Source organism: Anopheles arabiensis, chromosome 3, assembly GCF_016920715.1.
Source record: "Anopheles arabiensis isolate DONGOLA chromosome 3, AaraD3, whole genome shotgun sequence".
Taxonomy (NCBI): domain Eukaryota; kingdom Metazoa; phylum Arthropoda; class Insecta; order Diptera; family Culicidae; genus Anopheles; species Anopheles arabiensis.
In genome coordinates this window covers 56,079,106-56,096,094 of record NC_053518.1, presented here as the reverse complement: position 1 = coordinate 56,096,094, position 16,989 = coordinate 56,079,106, and the positions used below count along the sequence as shown (strand labels likewise).

At 38.8% G+C, this 16,989-nt stretch overlaps 3 protein-coding genes across 6 annotated transcripts; 2 read left to right on the top strand and 1 right to left on the bottom strand.

Annotated features, from left to right (window-relative positions):
• Nucleotides 1-215: 215 nt before the first annotated feature.
• On the top strand, nt 216-3,558 carry LOC120899854 (SET domain-containing protein SmydA-8-like). Its single transcript, XM_040306135.1, has 7 exons — nt 216-561; nt 627-758; nt 837-1,392; nt 1,470-1,621; nt 1,717-1,811; nt 1,881-2,203; nt 2,285-3,558. Exons 1-7 carry the CDS (start codon nt 506-508, stop codon nt 2,504-2,506), a joined length of 1,536 nt encoding a protein of 511 aa, XP_040162069.1. The 5' UTR covers nt 216-505; the 3' UTR covers nt 2,507-3,558.
• LOC120899857 lies at nt 1,470-16,749 on the bottom strand. Of its 3 annotated transcripts, none has more exons than XM_040306138.1 (4): nt 16,637-16,749; nt 5,476-6,272; nt 5,156-5,402; nt 1,470-2,735 (listed from the first exon to the last, which is right to left on the bottom strand). In XM_040306138.1, exons 2-4 carry the CDS (start codon nt 6,252-6,254, stop codon nt 2,523-2,525), a joined length of 1,239 nt encoding a protein of 412 aa, XP_040162072.1. In that variant the 5' UTR covers nt 6,255-6,272; nt 16,637-16,749; the 3' UTR covers nt 1,470-2,522. The 3 variants fall into 3 exon arrangements, with proteins under 3 accessions (XP_040162072.1, XP_040162074.1, XP_040162073.1); XM_040306140.1 differs by lacking the exon at nt 16,637-16,749 and adding an exon at nt 12,955-13,113; XM_040306139.1 differs by lacking the exon at nt 16,637-16,749 and adding an exon at nt 11,892-11,927.
• LOC120899855 (BTB/POZ domain-containing protein 9) lies at nt 13,133-16,549 on the top strand. Of its 2 annotated transcripts, none has more exons than XM_040306137.1 (3): nt 13,133-13,333; nt 13,738-13,867; nt 15,170-16,549. In XM_040306137.1, exons 2-3 carry the CDS (start codon nt 13,856-13,858, stop codon nt 16,424-16,426), a joined length of 1,269 nt encoding a protein of 422 aa, XP_040162071.1. In that variant the 5' UTR covers nt 13,133-13,333; nt 13,738-13,855; the 3' UTR covers nt 16,427-16,549. The 2 variants fall into 2 exon arrangements, with proteins under 2 accessions (XP_040162071.1, XP_040162070.1); XM_040306136.1 differs by having other exon boundaries at nt 13,133-13,658.
• Nucleotides 16,750-16,989: the final 240 nt, after the last annotated feature.

Genomic DNA, 16,989 nt, shown 5'->3' with positions numbered 1-16,989 from the left:
TAATATGTTATTGTTACCTGCCGGTAGCCGATTTTTGGCCTTCCACCACTGGTTATTAACACTTAAGTATAATTCTTGTGACTTTCTGGTACAATGGTCAGTTTTGCATTGTAGTTGTTTTCGGCATCTAAATGCATTTTATTGATTTACTTGTAAAATTATTCGATCAGTTTGTTTAATTTAAATACAGGTAATTTTAAGATCGTCACATTGAGACCGTTAAGACAAATGCGGTTGCTATCTTGTCATAGCATGTTTGTGCCTTCTGTCAGCTATAAATACCTGCTGGGTTGTAGAACATACAATATGCGCAGTCGCAGCACGTGTGAATCGCGATCACGGCCTACTGTTGCGTTTTCTTATTACGCCTGAAGCGTAGAGCAACAGTAACAGCAACGAAACATATGAACGAAACATTTTTTACCGCAGCGTGTAGCAAAAAAACCGCATTACATACCTTTGTCTTTTTGGTTGAAAATACGTATTTCTTGTTTCACGGGCAAGCATGGCGAACAATTTTGAGGACATATGCGAAATACGAAAAAGTGATCAGTTAGGCAGGCAAGTAAATGCTTTTTTTCTCACACATGTAATGTTTATGTTCTAGGGTAGATTTTCGTTCGTAGGTTTCTGGTCGCCAATCGGGATATCAAACCAGGTGAGCTTATATTGGCCGAAGATCCAATCGTTGTAGGACCCTACTGGGATGCTGATATTAGCTGCCTGGGATGCCTTGGGCCTGCGTCGAGAACATGCAGGTAAGCATACTACACAGTGTGTGTAGAGAGAAAAGCTAATATTAAACCCACTCGTCTTATTCTTCTTGTATATGCTAGAGTGTGTTTAAAGGGGCCGCTATGCCGCGACTGTTCGCGACACGATCCAGTGGAGTGCAGTTTTTATGAACAAGCCTCAAAATTGAACAAAAATTTTCTCTTCGATCACTTCAATATCATTACTCCACTTCGCTGTCTCCTACTGTATCGTAGTGATCGAGACAAGTATAACGAGATGATGGCCATGGAATCGCATTTCGAAAGTCGCAGGGATACAGAAATTTGGCACATCCACAATCAGTACGTGGTTGAGCCGATGTTGAATGAAAAGGATTTCCAACAGATCGACGATCTCACAGTTACGGGAGAGCTACTGCAGCGTATATGTGGCATTTTGGATGTAAATACGTTCGAGATACGCGGAAATATGGACAGCCAGGGAGTGCAGATGAATAATTTAGCTCGAGGGCTGTATCCGAAAACATCACTCATGACACACAATTGCCAAACGAACACATTGATTGCCGTTGACGGAATGTCTAAGCTGCGATTATATTCGTCCATCGGCATCAAAGCAGGAGAATTGTTATATTATAACTACACTCGGGTATTATTTGTAAGTTGGATCGGATAATGGGCATCGGCAACAGAAACTAAAGCATCCCTTTTTCTTTTGTTTTCCATGTTTTGTAGAGCACATTTGAAAGACAAACGCATCTTAGAAAAGGAAAATACTTTATATGTAACTGTGCACGCTGCAGCGATCCAACCGAATTGGGCACCCATTTAAGCTCACTAAAATGTACGGCCTGTGACGATGGGTTATGTGTTTTCCATCCAGAAACGTAAGTTAATTGTGAATATCCTGCGTAGTTGCTTACTTTCAATGGTTTTCTATACTTTTATTGTTATACCATCCTATCGTACGCTATCCAACCAGACCAAAATGGGAATGTCTTACGTGTGGCCATCAACTGCCTAGGGAGTATGTCAATCAGATCATGTGCGAGGCCAGAGACGATATTTCCAGCTGTGGTATGAGCTACAGAAGATATTGACCTATTTGCGAATTACAATATAATAATATATTTTCTACACTTTCAGCTCTTGATAGTCGTAACCTGGAGAAAGTAATAGGAAAACATTCAAAAACGCTCAATCCACACCATTCTCTTGTACTAGAAGCAAAGCAAAGCCTTGCTGGTGAGCTACGGAACATGTGCATGTCTTATGATATACACAACGTACCTCGTCAAGCCTTGAAACGCAAGCTAGAACTATGCGAAGAGATGCTGCAAATATTACGCGTACTGGATCCGGGTGTATCAAGATTAACGGGGATTGCTTTGTATGAATATCATGCAGCATTAGTTGATTTATCACGCCGCAACCACGACATAGGAGAGATCAAAACTCCTGAACTGCTGGTATGATCGGGTGTTCGGGTTTTTATTGTAATGTTTCAATATTCTCTTCTAAATATGTATACATTGCTTATTTTACTGCAGGAACGCCTGAAACTGTCAGAAGCTGCTTTAAAGGAAGCTATAGGTATGTTAGTATTTGAGCATCGTACGACGCCAGAAGGTCAACTAACAAAAAAGGCCATGTGTGAGCTAAAAGAACTTCGCGAATATATACAAAAAGTACAAGCTATGGAAGAAGACGAACGTACGGATCGGCAAGTTAGAGGAAAATGTAACATTAATGCAGGAAAGTGTAAAAAATAACAGCACAGTGTAGCGGTTACGATTGAATTATTGTTTGATCTATGATGTGAAGCATATCTTTCAAAATGTGCGATCTGTTTTGGCAATCCGGTGGTTGACAGTAAACACACTCTGTCAGAAGATTTTGTAGCATCTTTGAAGCTTCACCAAGCACTGGGAATGCTTCAGCATCACGATCGTAATGAAGCAATCCTTTAGCGTAGTGTCCATTTAAATTTTCTAGCAGTAACTGAAATAAAAAATGATGCATAAAAAATAGATTATTCGTACAACATTTAACAGCAACGTGACAATGCGGAGACACCTGCAGTTTTACCTTAGCAGTCAGTAAACTTAGAAACCTATACTGGGGTTTCCGAGCCATTTTCCAAAGTAAACAGCATTATTCATCGCTTGCGAGATGTTAAACTGACTCAAAACGCTACGTTTAATGGTGTTTACATTGGAAAGTGACGAGACAAATCTTAGAAGACCAGTGGTATACTCTAGTAGAGGTTTGACATACGATTCATTTCACTCGGAGACGGATGCAAGACAATATGAATCAGTGAGTGCAACGGGTGCGCTTAGTCGGACTCATTGTTGCTTACGCAGCATTGGGTATGCGCAATATGTTGGTGCGAGTCAGAGTCTTCCGTAAGCGTACCGGAGTCGTTCGGGTCGACCGGTAAAGTGCTAGTAGGTTCAGTAGGTGTTCAAGAATGCAAACGCGATTCCGATTCGTTGGTGCAGCCGAGCCTTTCGGGTCGAGTCAGTCCAAAGTAGATCCAAGAGCCAACCCCAATGCACTGCACCAACGGGTCAGAGTCGCCTATGCTTTCTTGCTTTCATCTGCTGCTCATTCGGATCGAACCGAAATCACTGCACCACCCACGGGTCGGAATCGAATTCCGGTTGTCTTGCACCGGACACCGGGTCGGATCGTGAAATGAATCGTATGTTTTACCACTAGTACACTCACTAAGCGTCACTCAACCGATAGCCCAGTCTGACAAAACCTTTCAACGTGAGTGTTTTAATTACAGTAATAAAAAAAGCTATTTTGCGAAAAACCAAATTTTCTAGGAATTATAGCCTCTTTTACCTGCGGTAATCACATGGGAAAGAATATTCATAAAACAAATATATAATGTAAGTACTGTGTTGGAAAAAATGACATATTTTAATTATGATTTTTTAATCTTTTTATCGAACGGAATATTTTTTTTCAATGCATAATAGATTCGTCTTCTTTGGTATGGCAAACCCACGGCGGTCAAACATCAAAGAGAAAAATGAAGGATGATGAAACAAAATTGAAACAGATGAAAAATGTAATAGAAAAAAGAAAATAATTACATGAACATAAAAATGAGCAAACATGAAAAGTATCTAAGGCGTCATCCATCAATTATGTAACGCTAATAGGGGGGTGGGGGGGAAGGAGGGAGGACGTAACGTCAAACGTTACGATTTGTTACACGGAGGAGAGGAGGAGTTTAACTTTTGTTACGCAAAGCAAAATAAAATTTATGATTTTTTTTAAACAAATGAGTTAAAATGAGAATTCTTCTTGGTGACTTCATAGCGGAAAAACTTAACACAAGATCGTCGCAGTAACGTTGCATTCCGTTACTGCGACGACCACACTTTGTTTTCGTCAATGATCGTCGTAATTTTATAAATACATCGAAAATGCAGCCGAAACTCTTGCTAACATTACCGATTTTGTTCGTAATTTGTAAAACATGCGTAACTTATTAAACATCACTTGTTATGTGAAATAGAATAATCAATTTGATGATGATACAATATTTAAAGCCAAAGAAACATTTCTGCAAACATGGACATATGTATGGAGGACCAGGAATATAGCTGGATGAAAAACGCTTGTTGGGCCGGTCTGGTGGTACAGTCGTCAACTCGAACGACTTTAACAACATGCTCGTCATGGGTTTCAAGCTCAAGCCCCGAATAGACCGTGCCCCCATACGTAGGATTTTGACTATCCTGCTATGGTAACATAAAGTCAAAGAAAGCCAAGCCTACTTCACACTAGTGGGTACGGGTACAGGCAGGGCTTGACCGAAAGCGGTTGTTGTGCCAAAAAAAGAAGAAGATGAAGAAAAACGCTTGTGATATGATGGTGATGCAAGTACATTGCAAACTGTGATGTTAAGCGTACGATTATCAGAATCTTTTTGAATTTGATTGCTGCATGGGACAACTTTCCGTTACATAAAATATAATGTTATTTTTTGTTTGGTTAATTCAAAAGATTGTGATTATCCCAGAATAAAGTAAAAAAAACTCATTAAAAAACAGATTTTGTTGAATAAATTAAGCTATATCAGGGGGGTCTATCTACTTAATTTACGTAGATTACGTTACGTAATTTGGAGGAGAGGGGGCTTCTTCCAACGTTACAGTTTGTTACACTAGACAGGGAGAGGGGGTCCAAATTTTGCAATTTTTGCGTTACGTAATTGATGGATAACGCCTAATTGAACCGGCTGCACGTGCGTTAATTCCATTTAAATAAAGAAGGGATTGTTTTATAAAAATATAACATACATATTTATCACTCAATTTGTTCTGACTTTTTATTTATCTTTCACTAATATAATAAGCGAAAATGAAGCTGGCAGTACAAGGGTCTTTTACACTTACCTGACATGTGGCAAACAAATTCAAATCACTATTTTGATAGCGGCAAACATCTTCCTGGACGTAAGCAAAGCATCCGTTGCATTCGATTTTACTGTGCACATGATGCGTATTTTTCGTAAGAAATACTTCCGCCCAGCTATCCAGTAAAATGACATTATCTAAATCGACGATGGATACGTACACTTGCTTGCTATCGTTTTTAAGATTTACTACCACGTTATCTGGATTTATATCTGTTAAAAAAACACTGGTACCAATCATACATTAATTTCCTGCCGTACATTCCAATTCGTTTGAGTTTGGCTAATGTTTGCACTTACCGAAATCCGTGTATTCCTTCCGTGAACTTAAATGCTGCCCTGATGAGCTCAGCAGCAATGCCCATACGAGTCACGAACGGGAAATCGTAATAATGTTCCAACGTTTTTCCTTCATAGGTTTCAATAATGGAGAAGCCAAATGTGTGCAAAAGTTTTGGAACATATAACGGCGGCCCATCGTGATAATTAACAGTTAACAGTTTGATGAGCAGCGGCTCTACATTTGTGCGTACAGCAAGCAAATTCCACAGCTCATTATCAGTCGAGTCGAATAAGCTTAGAAAACGTTGCAAACTTTGCCGATTGTTTGTGGCTGGACAAAAGATGCATCCTTCAACCCTTGCACTATCAAGGATTGATGTCGTAATAAATTCTTTTGCTCGATCTACACTTCCATCGTGCTGTGCCCAACGGCAGTTTTGTTTTGTCAGCGAATAAGCGTCACAGTATTCTTGTAACAATTTTTCGATAGTGTTATCACGGTTTAAATGTTTCATCACTGCTAATTTATTTTCCTGAACAATTGTACCAATTCTAGTAGTGTGTGAATTGAAAATGTTATTGATAATGTTGAATACATTATCATCCTGCAGTTTAAATAAATCATCAAATTTATTACACTCCAAGCCACTTGAGACGCATTCCGGACAAAGTATGTTACGGTCGTAGTCACATACATTTTCCAAAGGCCTTTTTGAGGTACTTTTTTCATTTGGTAAATATTGCAAAACGACTGCTATGAAAAGAGTTACGAAATAAGGAAGGCGGGAAGATTGCATATTTTAGTGTGGAAAACCCTACAAAATGAAATAAAAAATGGAATATTAGTATTAAGTTGGTATCTTAAATGTCTTATCTCTAGAGGAAGGTAGGTAAAGACGGACACTGCGGCTAAGATGGACACTTCTTATAAATGCATGAAAAAGGTAATTTTCGAATAATTCAACAATTTAAACTGCAAGCAAAACAACACATTTGAGAACATTTTTTTCATAATATATATAAAATTGATTAAATGCACGAGGAAAATAAATTTTCAATCGTGCTCATCCTTGTGGATCTAATTTGAATACTGCCAATCTTAAGCTCTGTAACTTGGATTGTTTATATTTTCGGAAATTTTATTACATGGATGAGATGTCGTGATTATTTAGCAAAAAACCGGCGAAATAAGAGAGAATGAAACAAAAAATAATCTCGCTTGCTGGTGGTTTAAACATCCTGACACTAAAGCGGGAAAGACGGACACTTTGTCGTAGAGAATGAAGGACACCAAATTTTTTTTATTTTGCAGAACTCATTAATCACCTTAAATAAGGGTATTTTGAAGATATAAATCATCCAGCAACTAGAGAAAATATTGAAATAAGCGAGAAATGAAACACTGGTCAAAATAGTAGCCATTCGTTATTATATTACTCGCTCGACGCTGGCGAGGCTCTTCACGAAACCTGATATCTATAGTCACTGAATTGGACAATTTTAATAAACAAAAGGTGAAAGCATTTATATTAAATCGTTCAGGAATAGATGAGAGATTCTATGGTATTACAAGTATCAAAAAGTTCAATCTTAAATGGAAAAAATGACTTCACCTACTAAAATGTCCCTCAAACATGCTTTTGTCATGGACTTTCCGCGGAATAAATTCCTAAAGGAAGTTGCCTGTTGTTCTGTAAGCTGGTGCAACGTCAGCTGTTAGTGCCCGATATTTCAATAATGCTTTAGATTCTGCATTATTCGAGGTGTTAGAAGCGGCGCTTACAATTCCTAAATTAACGACTGTAATAACCGTCGATGCAACTGGCCCAGAATTGGTTTATTAACGTACCTGGACGTAGAAATCAATGGAATATATTAAAATATTTGTATATTTGTATATTTATTAAATGATCGACGGACCTCATAAGCCCTCTCGATATATGTAAGGGTACAATAGGAATATAACAAAAATAGTCACACCCGTTACAATAACACAATAATAACAACAATAACAATTACAAGGACGCTAAAGATTCTGGCGAGAGGCGCGAAGTAAATTAATGCGACTCAACACATTTGCCATCGTCATGCCGGGCTCATACGCATCAGATTCCGCATTCAGAGCAAGACATATACGCAAAAACGGGTCTCGGGAGGCGAAGGCGGTCCTTGTCTCTGGGATGGCCAGCATCGCCCGAGGGCGGAGAGTTCTTGCAGGCACGTACAGCTGTATCGACGAGAGCAAAACCGGACAGTCGATGCTACCATTGAGAAGCCCAACGATAAAAGCCAGCCTAGCATTTCGTATTCGGTCGTCGAGTTGGGGTAACCCGAGCAACAAACACCTTGTTGTGTAGTCGTTGTTGCTGCCCCACGAACGGAGCGCGAAACGGGTAGCCCTACGCTGGATGGACTCCAAGCGCGCAACCCCCCGAGCAGAGGAGGGCCACCACACAACGCTGCCATACTCCAGCACTGATCGAATAAGAGCACAATAAAGAGTTTTGGTGCAGATTGGGTCAGAGAGCTCGCGAGTCATGTTAACGACTAAGCCTAACAATTGACTGCATCTTGTCACAACGTGATCAAGGTGTTGCTCAAACGTGAGTCTCGCGTCGACGAAAACACCCAAGTCCTTGACACAATCGACTCTCTGCAAAGTTTGCCCGTTTAGCGTGTAGTCGAAATGCACTGGAGAGCGCGAACGGCTGATGGTGATGGTAACACACTTATCAACACAAATGGTTAAGGAGTTTCGCGTGCACCAGTTATCGAATTCTTCTAGTGAAGCCTGGAGTATGCGATGGTCGTCTGGTCCCTGGATTTGCCGAAAGATTTTGGTGTCGTCCGCATAGAGCAGGTGATTATCCGCAGGAAGGATCGTGGATACTATAAACCGCTTCAATTTCTAACGTTTTCTAAAGGTGTCCATCTTACCCTTCATGGTATCTATCTTTCCCATATCAGGTGTCCGTCTTACCCGAACATTTTAAAATTGCACGAGAATAACCATGTATTTATTTCATGAAAAAAACATAAAAATAGATAAAAACTTAAAAGATTTAATACATTTTCTGATAAAACATAAGTTTAAGATAATGTATGCACATTTTCATGGTCGTTGCATTAATATATTCCTAGATTTAGGACCGGTCTGGTGGTACAGTCGCCAACTCGTACGACTTAACAACATGCCCGTCATGGATTCAAGCCCCGAATAGACCATGCTCCCATACGTAGGACTGACTATCCTAATATGGTAACAATAAGTCAAAGAAAGCCAAGCTCACTTCACCAGGGGGACAGTCAGGCCTTGACCGACAACGATAGTTGTGCCAAAGAAGAAGAAACCAACCAGCATCGATAGGTCGATCCGCGATAGCTGAGAACTTAGCAAGCCCAAAATGCCTCTCCACGCTTCCGTATCAACCAGCTGTCAAAAGAACAAGGCAATTGACTTAGGCACCCTCAAGCACCTCCAAGATCGGTGCACCTTCTTCCAGTATTCCGGATGTCGACCGGAATTAGTTGCTGAGACAGTCACCTCTCATGAGCAGCTTTCCTACTACGTCACAGTACTCCTTCGTCGTACTTAGGTTAACCAGAACATGACGGTAATGGCTCGTCCACAAGCTCCTATAGTCCTCCTACAGTATAGTACGAAGTGCTGAATACAACTAAGATGTAGCACCCAGCGATCTTTGAAAATCTTGCCACATTACGCTACTGAGTAGAAGAAGGCGTAAACAAAGCAAAGACACAAGCCATGACATTTTGGCATCGACTGACGAGTCACAAGCTCCTTTATCAACAACACTAAATGATGACTATGAATGATCACGCTGAAGAGCCTATACCCCCTGTTGAAGCAAAATTCAGTACTATGTAAGAGGAATAAAGTAGCAGCATTTAAGAAGATTATCATACCAGCGCATCCAGGAGATCACCGCAGTAGCGGGAAACAATTCAATCAATCTAGCGGTACTCATCGTTATGGCATACGATTCACAGAAGACGGCATGCAATTCAAAGCGAAGCACGATTATCAACCAGGTTTAATACTAGGATTAATACTAATCCAATTCCTTTCAAACCCGATCCGTTTCAAACAATCTGAGCCCTTTTATCGACATTGCTGATGTTTGTTCGTAGTTTGAGGGATATATAAGAAATGAAGCCCAAATTCCTAGCAACAGTGCTAAATTTGTTCGTAATGTGATGTATACATAATAAATGCTTCCATAATTCCTTTCAATGCACAAACAGTAACATTTTTATTAGTCTTCAGTACAAAAAATCTCCCAAAGCCGAAATTTGAGGCTTCTTAATTACCCCATCCTTCCACGCCGCAAAAAAAAATTGCTCTCTGTCTCTCTCTGTCTCTCTCTCTCTCTCTCTCTATCTCTCTCTCTCTCTCTCTCTCTCTCTCTCTCTCTCTCTCTCTCGCGAATTGTCAGTTCCACGACAGCATCGAGTCTCGGTTACACTGCACTGTTTCTGTACACAACACTATCGATGGTGAAGTTGGTGGTGGGAAGAAAAATATAACTTGCTAGCATTATATACCTTAACTATGTATGTAACAACAGCAGTTATTTAGATTCTGCTAAAATATCGTTGTTGAGGTTTTTATGTCGCTTTTGTTTGATCGGATCAGTTTTGAGCCGTTGTTCACAAAATTGATAAGGTTTTCATGGCAATTTCAAAATAATTTTTGAAAATCTTTATACATACTTTGGTTCGCATTTTCAAAACAATTATTACAGGCGAAAATATATTTTTGTTAAATGTTTTTATATTGATTTTTTTTTTGTTAATTACTCTTATAAAACTTATAAAACCTTAAAATAAGCAATAAAAACACTTTTTGAAATCGTTCAAAAATGTATTTCTTTTAAAACCTTTCTAGAACATGTTATTTATATTTTTGAACGATTTTTAAATGCGTTAGTTAGCACATAAAACCTTTTTTTCAAAGTGTCTTTATAGTTATGGTACGACCATAAAGTTTTTCGTTATAAGTCGTGTAAAAATCTGTTTAAAATTTTTGAAAAATTATACGAAGATGTGAAATAGGTATTATTCCTAGTATTCTGCACAACTCGTACATTTACTGTTTTTATCTGTCTCCTATGGATTTTCCGCAAATCGCGAAAAACGACTGCCCATATAGTTGTGGTAGGCGCTGTATTGTATCATATACAATACAGTCAAAGTTATTGAAGTTCTCATATGAAACAATATAACTTCCTGTACGAAATGTATGGGATACCCGGATATGCCGGTCGTAGAGATAAAGATGTAAATTTGGTCATTAAGACAACGGTTAGACCGCTGCCAGACACACCAAAAAACCGTCGTAACGAAAAAATCAACAGATGAAATGTAAAAGGCCCTTTAGACGGTAGCAACGCAATCAGCAATGCAATCAGTAACGCCGAATTGCAGCCCCTGAATGTATGTAATTTTGATAACGCTTCTCCGATCTGTGTCCAATCGATAGCAATGTAACTGATCAGAACGCATTGATAATTTAACAATTAAAGTAGTTTTTTTTCGTTAATGTACAGGATCAACATTACTTGCCAAATTGACGCATTTAAACACTCATACGCGTTGAAATGTACACCAATTTCATTGAAAATATTGTAATGTTGCATTGGTCTCCCGTTCTAGATGGGCAACCAATTTGAAGCAATGCAATCAATGTAGAACACAATGCGTTGTGGATTGCATACACACAGGCTAAAAACTGTTCTAAACGGTTACTTTGCTGATTGCGTTGCTACCATGTTAGTATCCTTAACACATTGTAACGCTACGATTTTGGTCCACGCGTCGGCGGGCAAAATCCTAACGAAATTGATACAGTGCCAAACATCAATTTAACACAAATCAAGCTTAAATATTCATGCTATTCTCTATCAAATTGAGAACAACAAAACTCACTTTTTGTTTGTTTACAATAACAAGCATTACTTTTCGGTTGTGCAACTGTTTCGTTACGGTGGGTTGTCGGTGTGTCTGACAGCACCTTAAGGGATACTAGGTTGAAAAATTGCAATTTTAGTGTTACGTAATCGATGGATGAAGCCTTAGTAATACAGGGAAAACTTGTCTGACAACGGTTGATAAGCAAAAGAAGAAGAAATTTATAATGTGTGAAAAAATTTGTTAGCAAAATACTATTATCAATATATCTTCTAACCAACCTCTAAAAATCAAAACTTTTGCGGTCCATGTCTATTTGTACCACAGATTACAGGTTGGGCACCTCTGCCTTACAGGTTGGTTGAAAATCGCGTATTCCTTTTGATTGTTATTCTTAATTCCTATAACTCAAACCTGCTCAAAAAATACTGACGGTATATTTTCCACCTAACCTGCAAAAATTATATTATAAATAATGTAATATTATAAATGTGTTTACTAACTTGACTATCGCTGCTAAAGTTCGCCTCGATTGAACAGCTGTCAGATTTATGCAAACAGTTAAGCCGCCCGCCGGTTAATCCGTCCCGGATAATCGACGTTCTACTTTTGTAAATTATAAGGCCAATAGAAAAGCCGCTACAGATTCATAACTTGAATCACACGTGGTATCCCTCTTTATATTCGTTTTGGATATTTGAATTACATATTCATTTTGTTGTAATAAATGTCCAGTTTCTTGTATTGTTGGCAGAAGCCAACTTTCAAGTCGATATATGCGTTCAATATTGTTTTACGATTATCTATTTTCTATTTTATAAAAGTTGTTGTTAAAGAATATAATATAAAAATAAATAACACAAATGTAAGTGTTATAAAGGCTTTGGATCTGGTGAGAACCTCTTTCATCTCTTTACAGAAGGTAAATGAGTTCGTTTGTGAACCCAACTCCAAAGTTCTCTTGAAAGAATATTAAATTCTAAATTTAACAAAACAATTATTTTAAACCAACACTTGTACCCAATATGTACTTATTTGTTGCATCCACATATTGTCTTATTCATCAATTTCGTTAATCGTGCAATAGCTTTCGATAGACGTTGCTGTCATGAAAAACGCACATTGTTACTGTTTAATTGTTTACTTTTTTTCTATGCAATGTAACATCCACACATGCAAACATAGTCGCAGAAACAGCTGATAACGATAGTACTGATTTCACACATACTACGTTACACGTGACGTTTAAACGCGCGCAACCAAAATAAAGATAATTTAAATTGCACCATCAGAAACGATTCGAGCTTAATTTTACTTTTGAGTGTTTGTGATGCCTTGATTGTATGGCTTTAGCTGATGCTATTAGTAGCACTGTTAATATTTATACACACATTTACATATTTTCGGTCTGAATCTCTTTGTAGGTCAGCAACGAAAACGTAAACATCAGCCAGATGTAGTAGTGTGGCAAATAGCAACATGATCAAAACAACAGCTACAGTTCGTATTCAGATTTGACACCATCAACTAGCGAGACAAATAATATTCTCGTAGTTTATTGTTCACCAGCTGGTGATTACGCATTTTGCCACAACTTTGCCACTATTCCAATCCAATATTACAACACCTCTGTTACATATCTTTTACACAGTTATTCCCTTATACGTATGCGTGCGTTCGGTTTTATTAGTGTGCGTAGGCTCGTTGCACGGGTATATCGCTTCGTTCTATCAAACCATCGGCAATCCTACCAACACACACAGCTGTTCTAACGCGCGTGCTGTAGAATTATTTCTGTTTAGAGTAGCCCCAACAACCGTGCCAGCAGAGTGCGCCGACGTCGTATTTGCGTCGTCAGCGCGGTACAAGCAGAAAGCAGAAACATAAAATCATTTTCACTGCATCCCCGGCGCTGCAAAGCGTCTGTGCTGGTTTGCTGCCGTGGGTAGGATACAGTTCCGTTGATTATTTGATATGTGCAAAACAAAAATTGTGTTATTACGTGGTATCCGCTACAGTTTAAACTTTCAACATTGAGTTGCACAAATCCTATGTAACATCTTCGCGAGTCGCATTTTTCTATCGTACACAGAACAAGAATCGAAACGATTCAGACAACCACAATTACCCATCCCAGTTTATCAGCGGTCATTCATTCTTAAACAAAGCTGTGTTTCAGTCTATCGTGTTTACCTCTGGATGATAGCTATGGCTTGGCTATAATATATAAATCGTAACATAAGTGTGCTACGGTGTGTTTACGAGGCAAGGTTCTTATTGGCAGTGTAACAATCTTACATAATCCAAGTTTGTGAACAACAATTGATTTTTCTCGTTCTGTCTGCGTAGCTGCTGCTTGCATGGCGGTGGAGATTGAAGCGTCGGCCGTAACGAAAAGTTTGTGTTAAGTTGTAAGCAAAGGTTTCTACTGTCTCCATTCATTTAGCATCTTGAACATCGTGACAACATGTGTTCCCAGGTAAGCCTTGCCACACAACGACAACAACAAAACCTATAGAATAAGTTATGAAAAAACGAAGAACAATCATTTCAAAGCCTAGTATAAACCTAGACGTTTTCCGTTCAGTAAAAAATTAAAACAACCAGCACAGGCTCCTTGAAGCTGTAAAGCTCCCCCCGTCGAAAAGCGACGTCGGATCAATGAACAAACTAGCGATGATCGCAACGTGCAGAGCATCAGCGTTGGATGGAATGGAGTTCAAGTTCAAGTTGTACAGGTTTTGGTTCCTCTCGCTTCGTCCATGATTGCGTGAATACGTTACACAGCGTGTCTGTGTTTGCTTTTTGCTGTGTATCAAGGCAAGGTTATGGCTACCGCTCGTGAATACAGATATTGAATACATAACTTCCATAACCAGAACGGCTGCATATGGCTGGGTACATGTGCCTTCAACTACAAATGATGATGGGTTTGCGTACAGAAAAAAAGAACTGTATCACCTTTTGGAAATGGTCGCGTGCAAGGGAGGCACGGCAGTTCGAATACCTGCACACCGACTAAACCTGATCTGCTCTGCAGCAAGAAAAAGAAGTTGATTACGCTTAGGTATCATTGGACATTGACCTGCCAAAGCTATGCTTCGTTGTTTCGCTTATACGCTTTCATTTGTTCTACGCTTATCCATTATTTGGACGTAGCCAATGGGCGAACCCGTTCCCAGTTTGACAATCATTTTTTTTTTGTTTGTTAAAATTTTTATTCACCTAACGGCAAGCAATAATAAATATATATAAATTATTTTTCCCTGTTAATTTGTATTTATAATGCAAAATACAGTTGTCCATAAATTAATTGATTATTCCAGCTAGCTAGTACGTTACTATTGCGAATAGTTATAACAATCTTAACCCATTCGGTAATTAGACCCAGGCCGACCCATCATCTTCTAAAAATCTTGGGACTGCAAAAGGTTTAATTTGGAATAGTGTTGAAGGCGAGCACATAATAAAGCAAATATTTACTTGTGCTCAGAGGTTCTTCTACTTGCAACACTGCTCAAGGGTTGACAACAATCAGAAATGGTGTTTAATCTTCGCTGATCCTTTTGTCTACATGAACGCGAGGCACGGATTTTCAACCACTTCAGTTTTACGGTGGGAATGATTAGTTAAAGCCTTGCGATTACTTTATATCAATGCATACTGAATTTATCGTTTCAATTGATGGTTGCCCATGCGGGATGTTATGAGGAGTTGTACATGAAACAAAAATGAGTGTTTGATAGATAATGATTTTGTTTTTGATATCTCGTTCCTACAGGGTGCATCCGTACAGGGAGTGTTGGAAAATCAACACACTGATTTCGGGCAACGGTTCAACGAGATGCGAAAAAAGAAACACCTAGTCGATTGTTCATTCAGCGTAGATGAAGATGTTTATCATTGCCACAAGCTTATCCTGTCAGCCGCGAGCCCAGTTTTCGAAGCCATGTTCTACGGGGCACTCGCCGAAATGCAGACGGTACAAATAGCGGATATCAATTCCAGAGTTTTTGAGCGCATGCTGGATTACATCTACGTTGGAGCAGTCGATTTTGATGGCATACAAAACATTGAGGAGCTGTTGGAACTGTATTATTGCGCAGAAAAGTACATGATTGATAGCTTGCACGAAAAATGCGTCAACTACTTCGGAAAAAACATCAAACCAAACAACGTGCTGAAAATATTAGACATAGCGTACAGGATGAACTTGGACGATATTATATACTCATGTATGTGTGTGTTGAAACACTTTTTTTCATCGGGAATGAGCTTGAGTAACATCATCCTGGAAAGAAGCCATCATCTATCGAAAAATTGTGTCGATCTGATACTGGAAGATAACTTTGATGTTAAGGATAATATAATATGTATGATACGTGCCTGGTGTATTACGGAGTGCGAACAAAATCGGTTAGAAATCAACAGTGATAGTATGAAAACAGTTCTGCAAGATATTGAATTACCCGATACATTGAAAGACACGATTGTTGGATGCAGTTTTACCAACTTTACACCTATTGCAGGCGACAATACAGGTTGGATACCTGTACATCGCATCCATTATAAAGCAGTTAGTCCACTGATTATCGGGGATGAGATGGACTTCGAAGTCAATATTAGTACGAACCGATTTATCGTGATAAAATCGCTAAGCCTGAACAGTCGGCTTCTTCCGCAGCTAAAAGTATCGGAAGTGCGACAGGAGACGTACACAGAAAAACTAACTGTTGAAATTTCTTCTAAACATAGCAATGATCGGAAGAAGATCTATCATAAGGAACACCTTATCTGTGATGTTGCATTCAATGATAGCCTGCAACTGAGCTTGACCGAACAAATTGTCTTCTTTCCGGATGTGATATACACTATCCGTATTAAATGGGACCCAGATAGTCTAGGCTACGAATATCCTCGCTCTATCCTTTCTGCGTACGGCAAGTGCAAGCAGCTAATGGTGAATTTTAGTGAAAATATGTATCTGCAAAATTCCGGCAGCATACTCAATGGCATAGTTTGCAACCTTTACAAGTGAATTCTCCGCAAAGTAGCTAATCTCCACTAGATGGTCGCATTTGATACGCTAGTACTGATAATTATAATCATAAAAATGATTCAAATAAAACTGTAAACCAACGCACTTGGTTTTTGAAGCATATTTATCGATTCCTTTACTTTTTCTATCATTCCGTTGGACTATATTAAGCTTTACGTATGCTATGAGATTATATTATATTATGCTTACCATATAATTTGAAGTGAAAGAATTACAACGTTAAGATTGTGTTCAAAACATGCACCGCAGATATTAGAATTTTTTTGCCTACGACGCTTCCGACCTACGGAACAAAATTAAATGTAAACAAATGAACGTCATTACGATTGGACCAAGGTTTGTATATTCCTGTACAGTGCGTGCAATGTAAATAAGTACAACAGTATGTAAACAAAATATAACAAAAAAAATAGAAAATACCCAAATAACTAAGATACCGAAAACGCCACCAATTTCCTGTACTAAAAATCCAGTTGCATCAGACAAAGCTAAAGCACTGCCAGTTTGGTGGGTTAAGGCCCGTGTCTGTGCTCCATCGAATG

Excerpts from the sequence above, each read along its gene's own strand:
- LOC120899854 (XM_040306135.1), top strand. The coding sequence starts at position 506 with ATGGCGAACAATTTTGAGGACATATGCGAAATACGAAAAAGTGATCAG. Across the intron at positions 1,812-1,880 it reads AGACGATATTTCCAGCTGTG|CTCTTGATAGTCGTAACCTG; the intron begins GTATGAGCTACA and ends CTACACTTTCAG. Across the intron at positions 2,204-2,284 it reads TCAAAACTCCTGAACTGCTG|GAACGCCTGAAACTGTCAGA; the intron begins GTATGATCGGGT and ends ATTTTACTGCAG.
- LOC120899857 (XM_040306138.1), bottom strand. The coding sequence starts at position 6,254 with ATGCAATCTTCCCGCCTTCCTTATTTCGTAACTCTTTTCATAGCAGTC. Across the intron at positions 5,403-5,475 it reads GAAGGAATACACGGATTTCG|TGTTTTTTTAACAGATATAA; the intron begins GTAAGTGCAAAC and ends GATTGGTACCAG. Across the intron at positions 2,736-5,155 it reads ATTTGTTTGCCACATGTCAG|TTACTGCTAGAAAATTTAAA; the intron begins GTAAGTGTAAAA and ends TTTTTATTTCAG.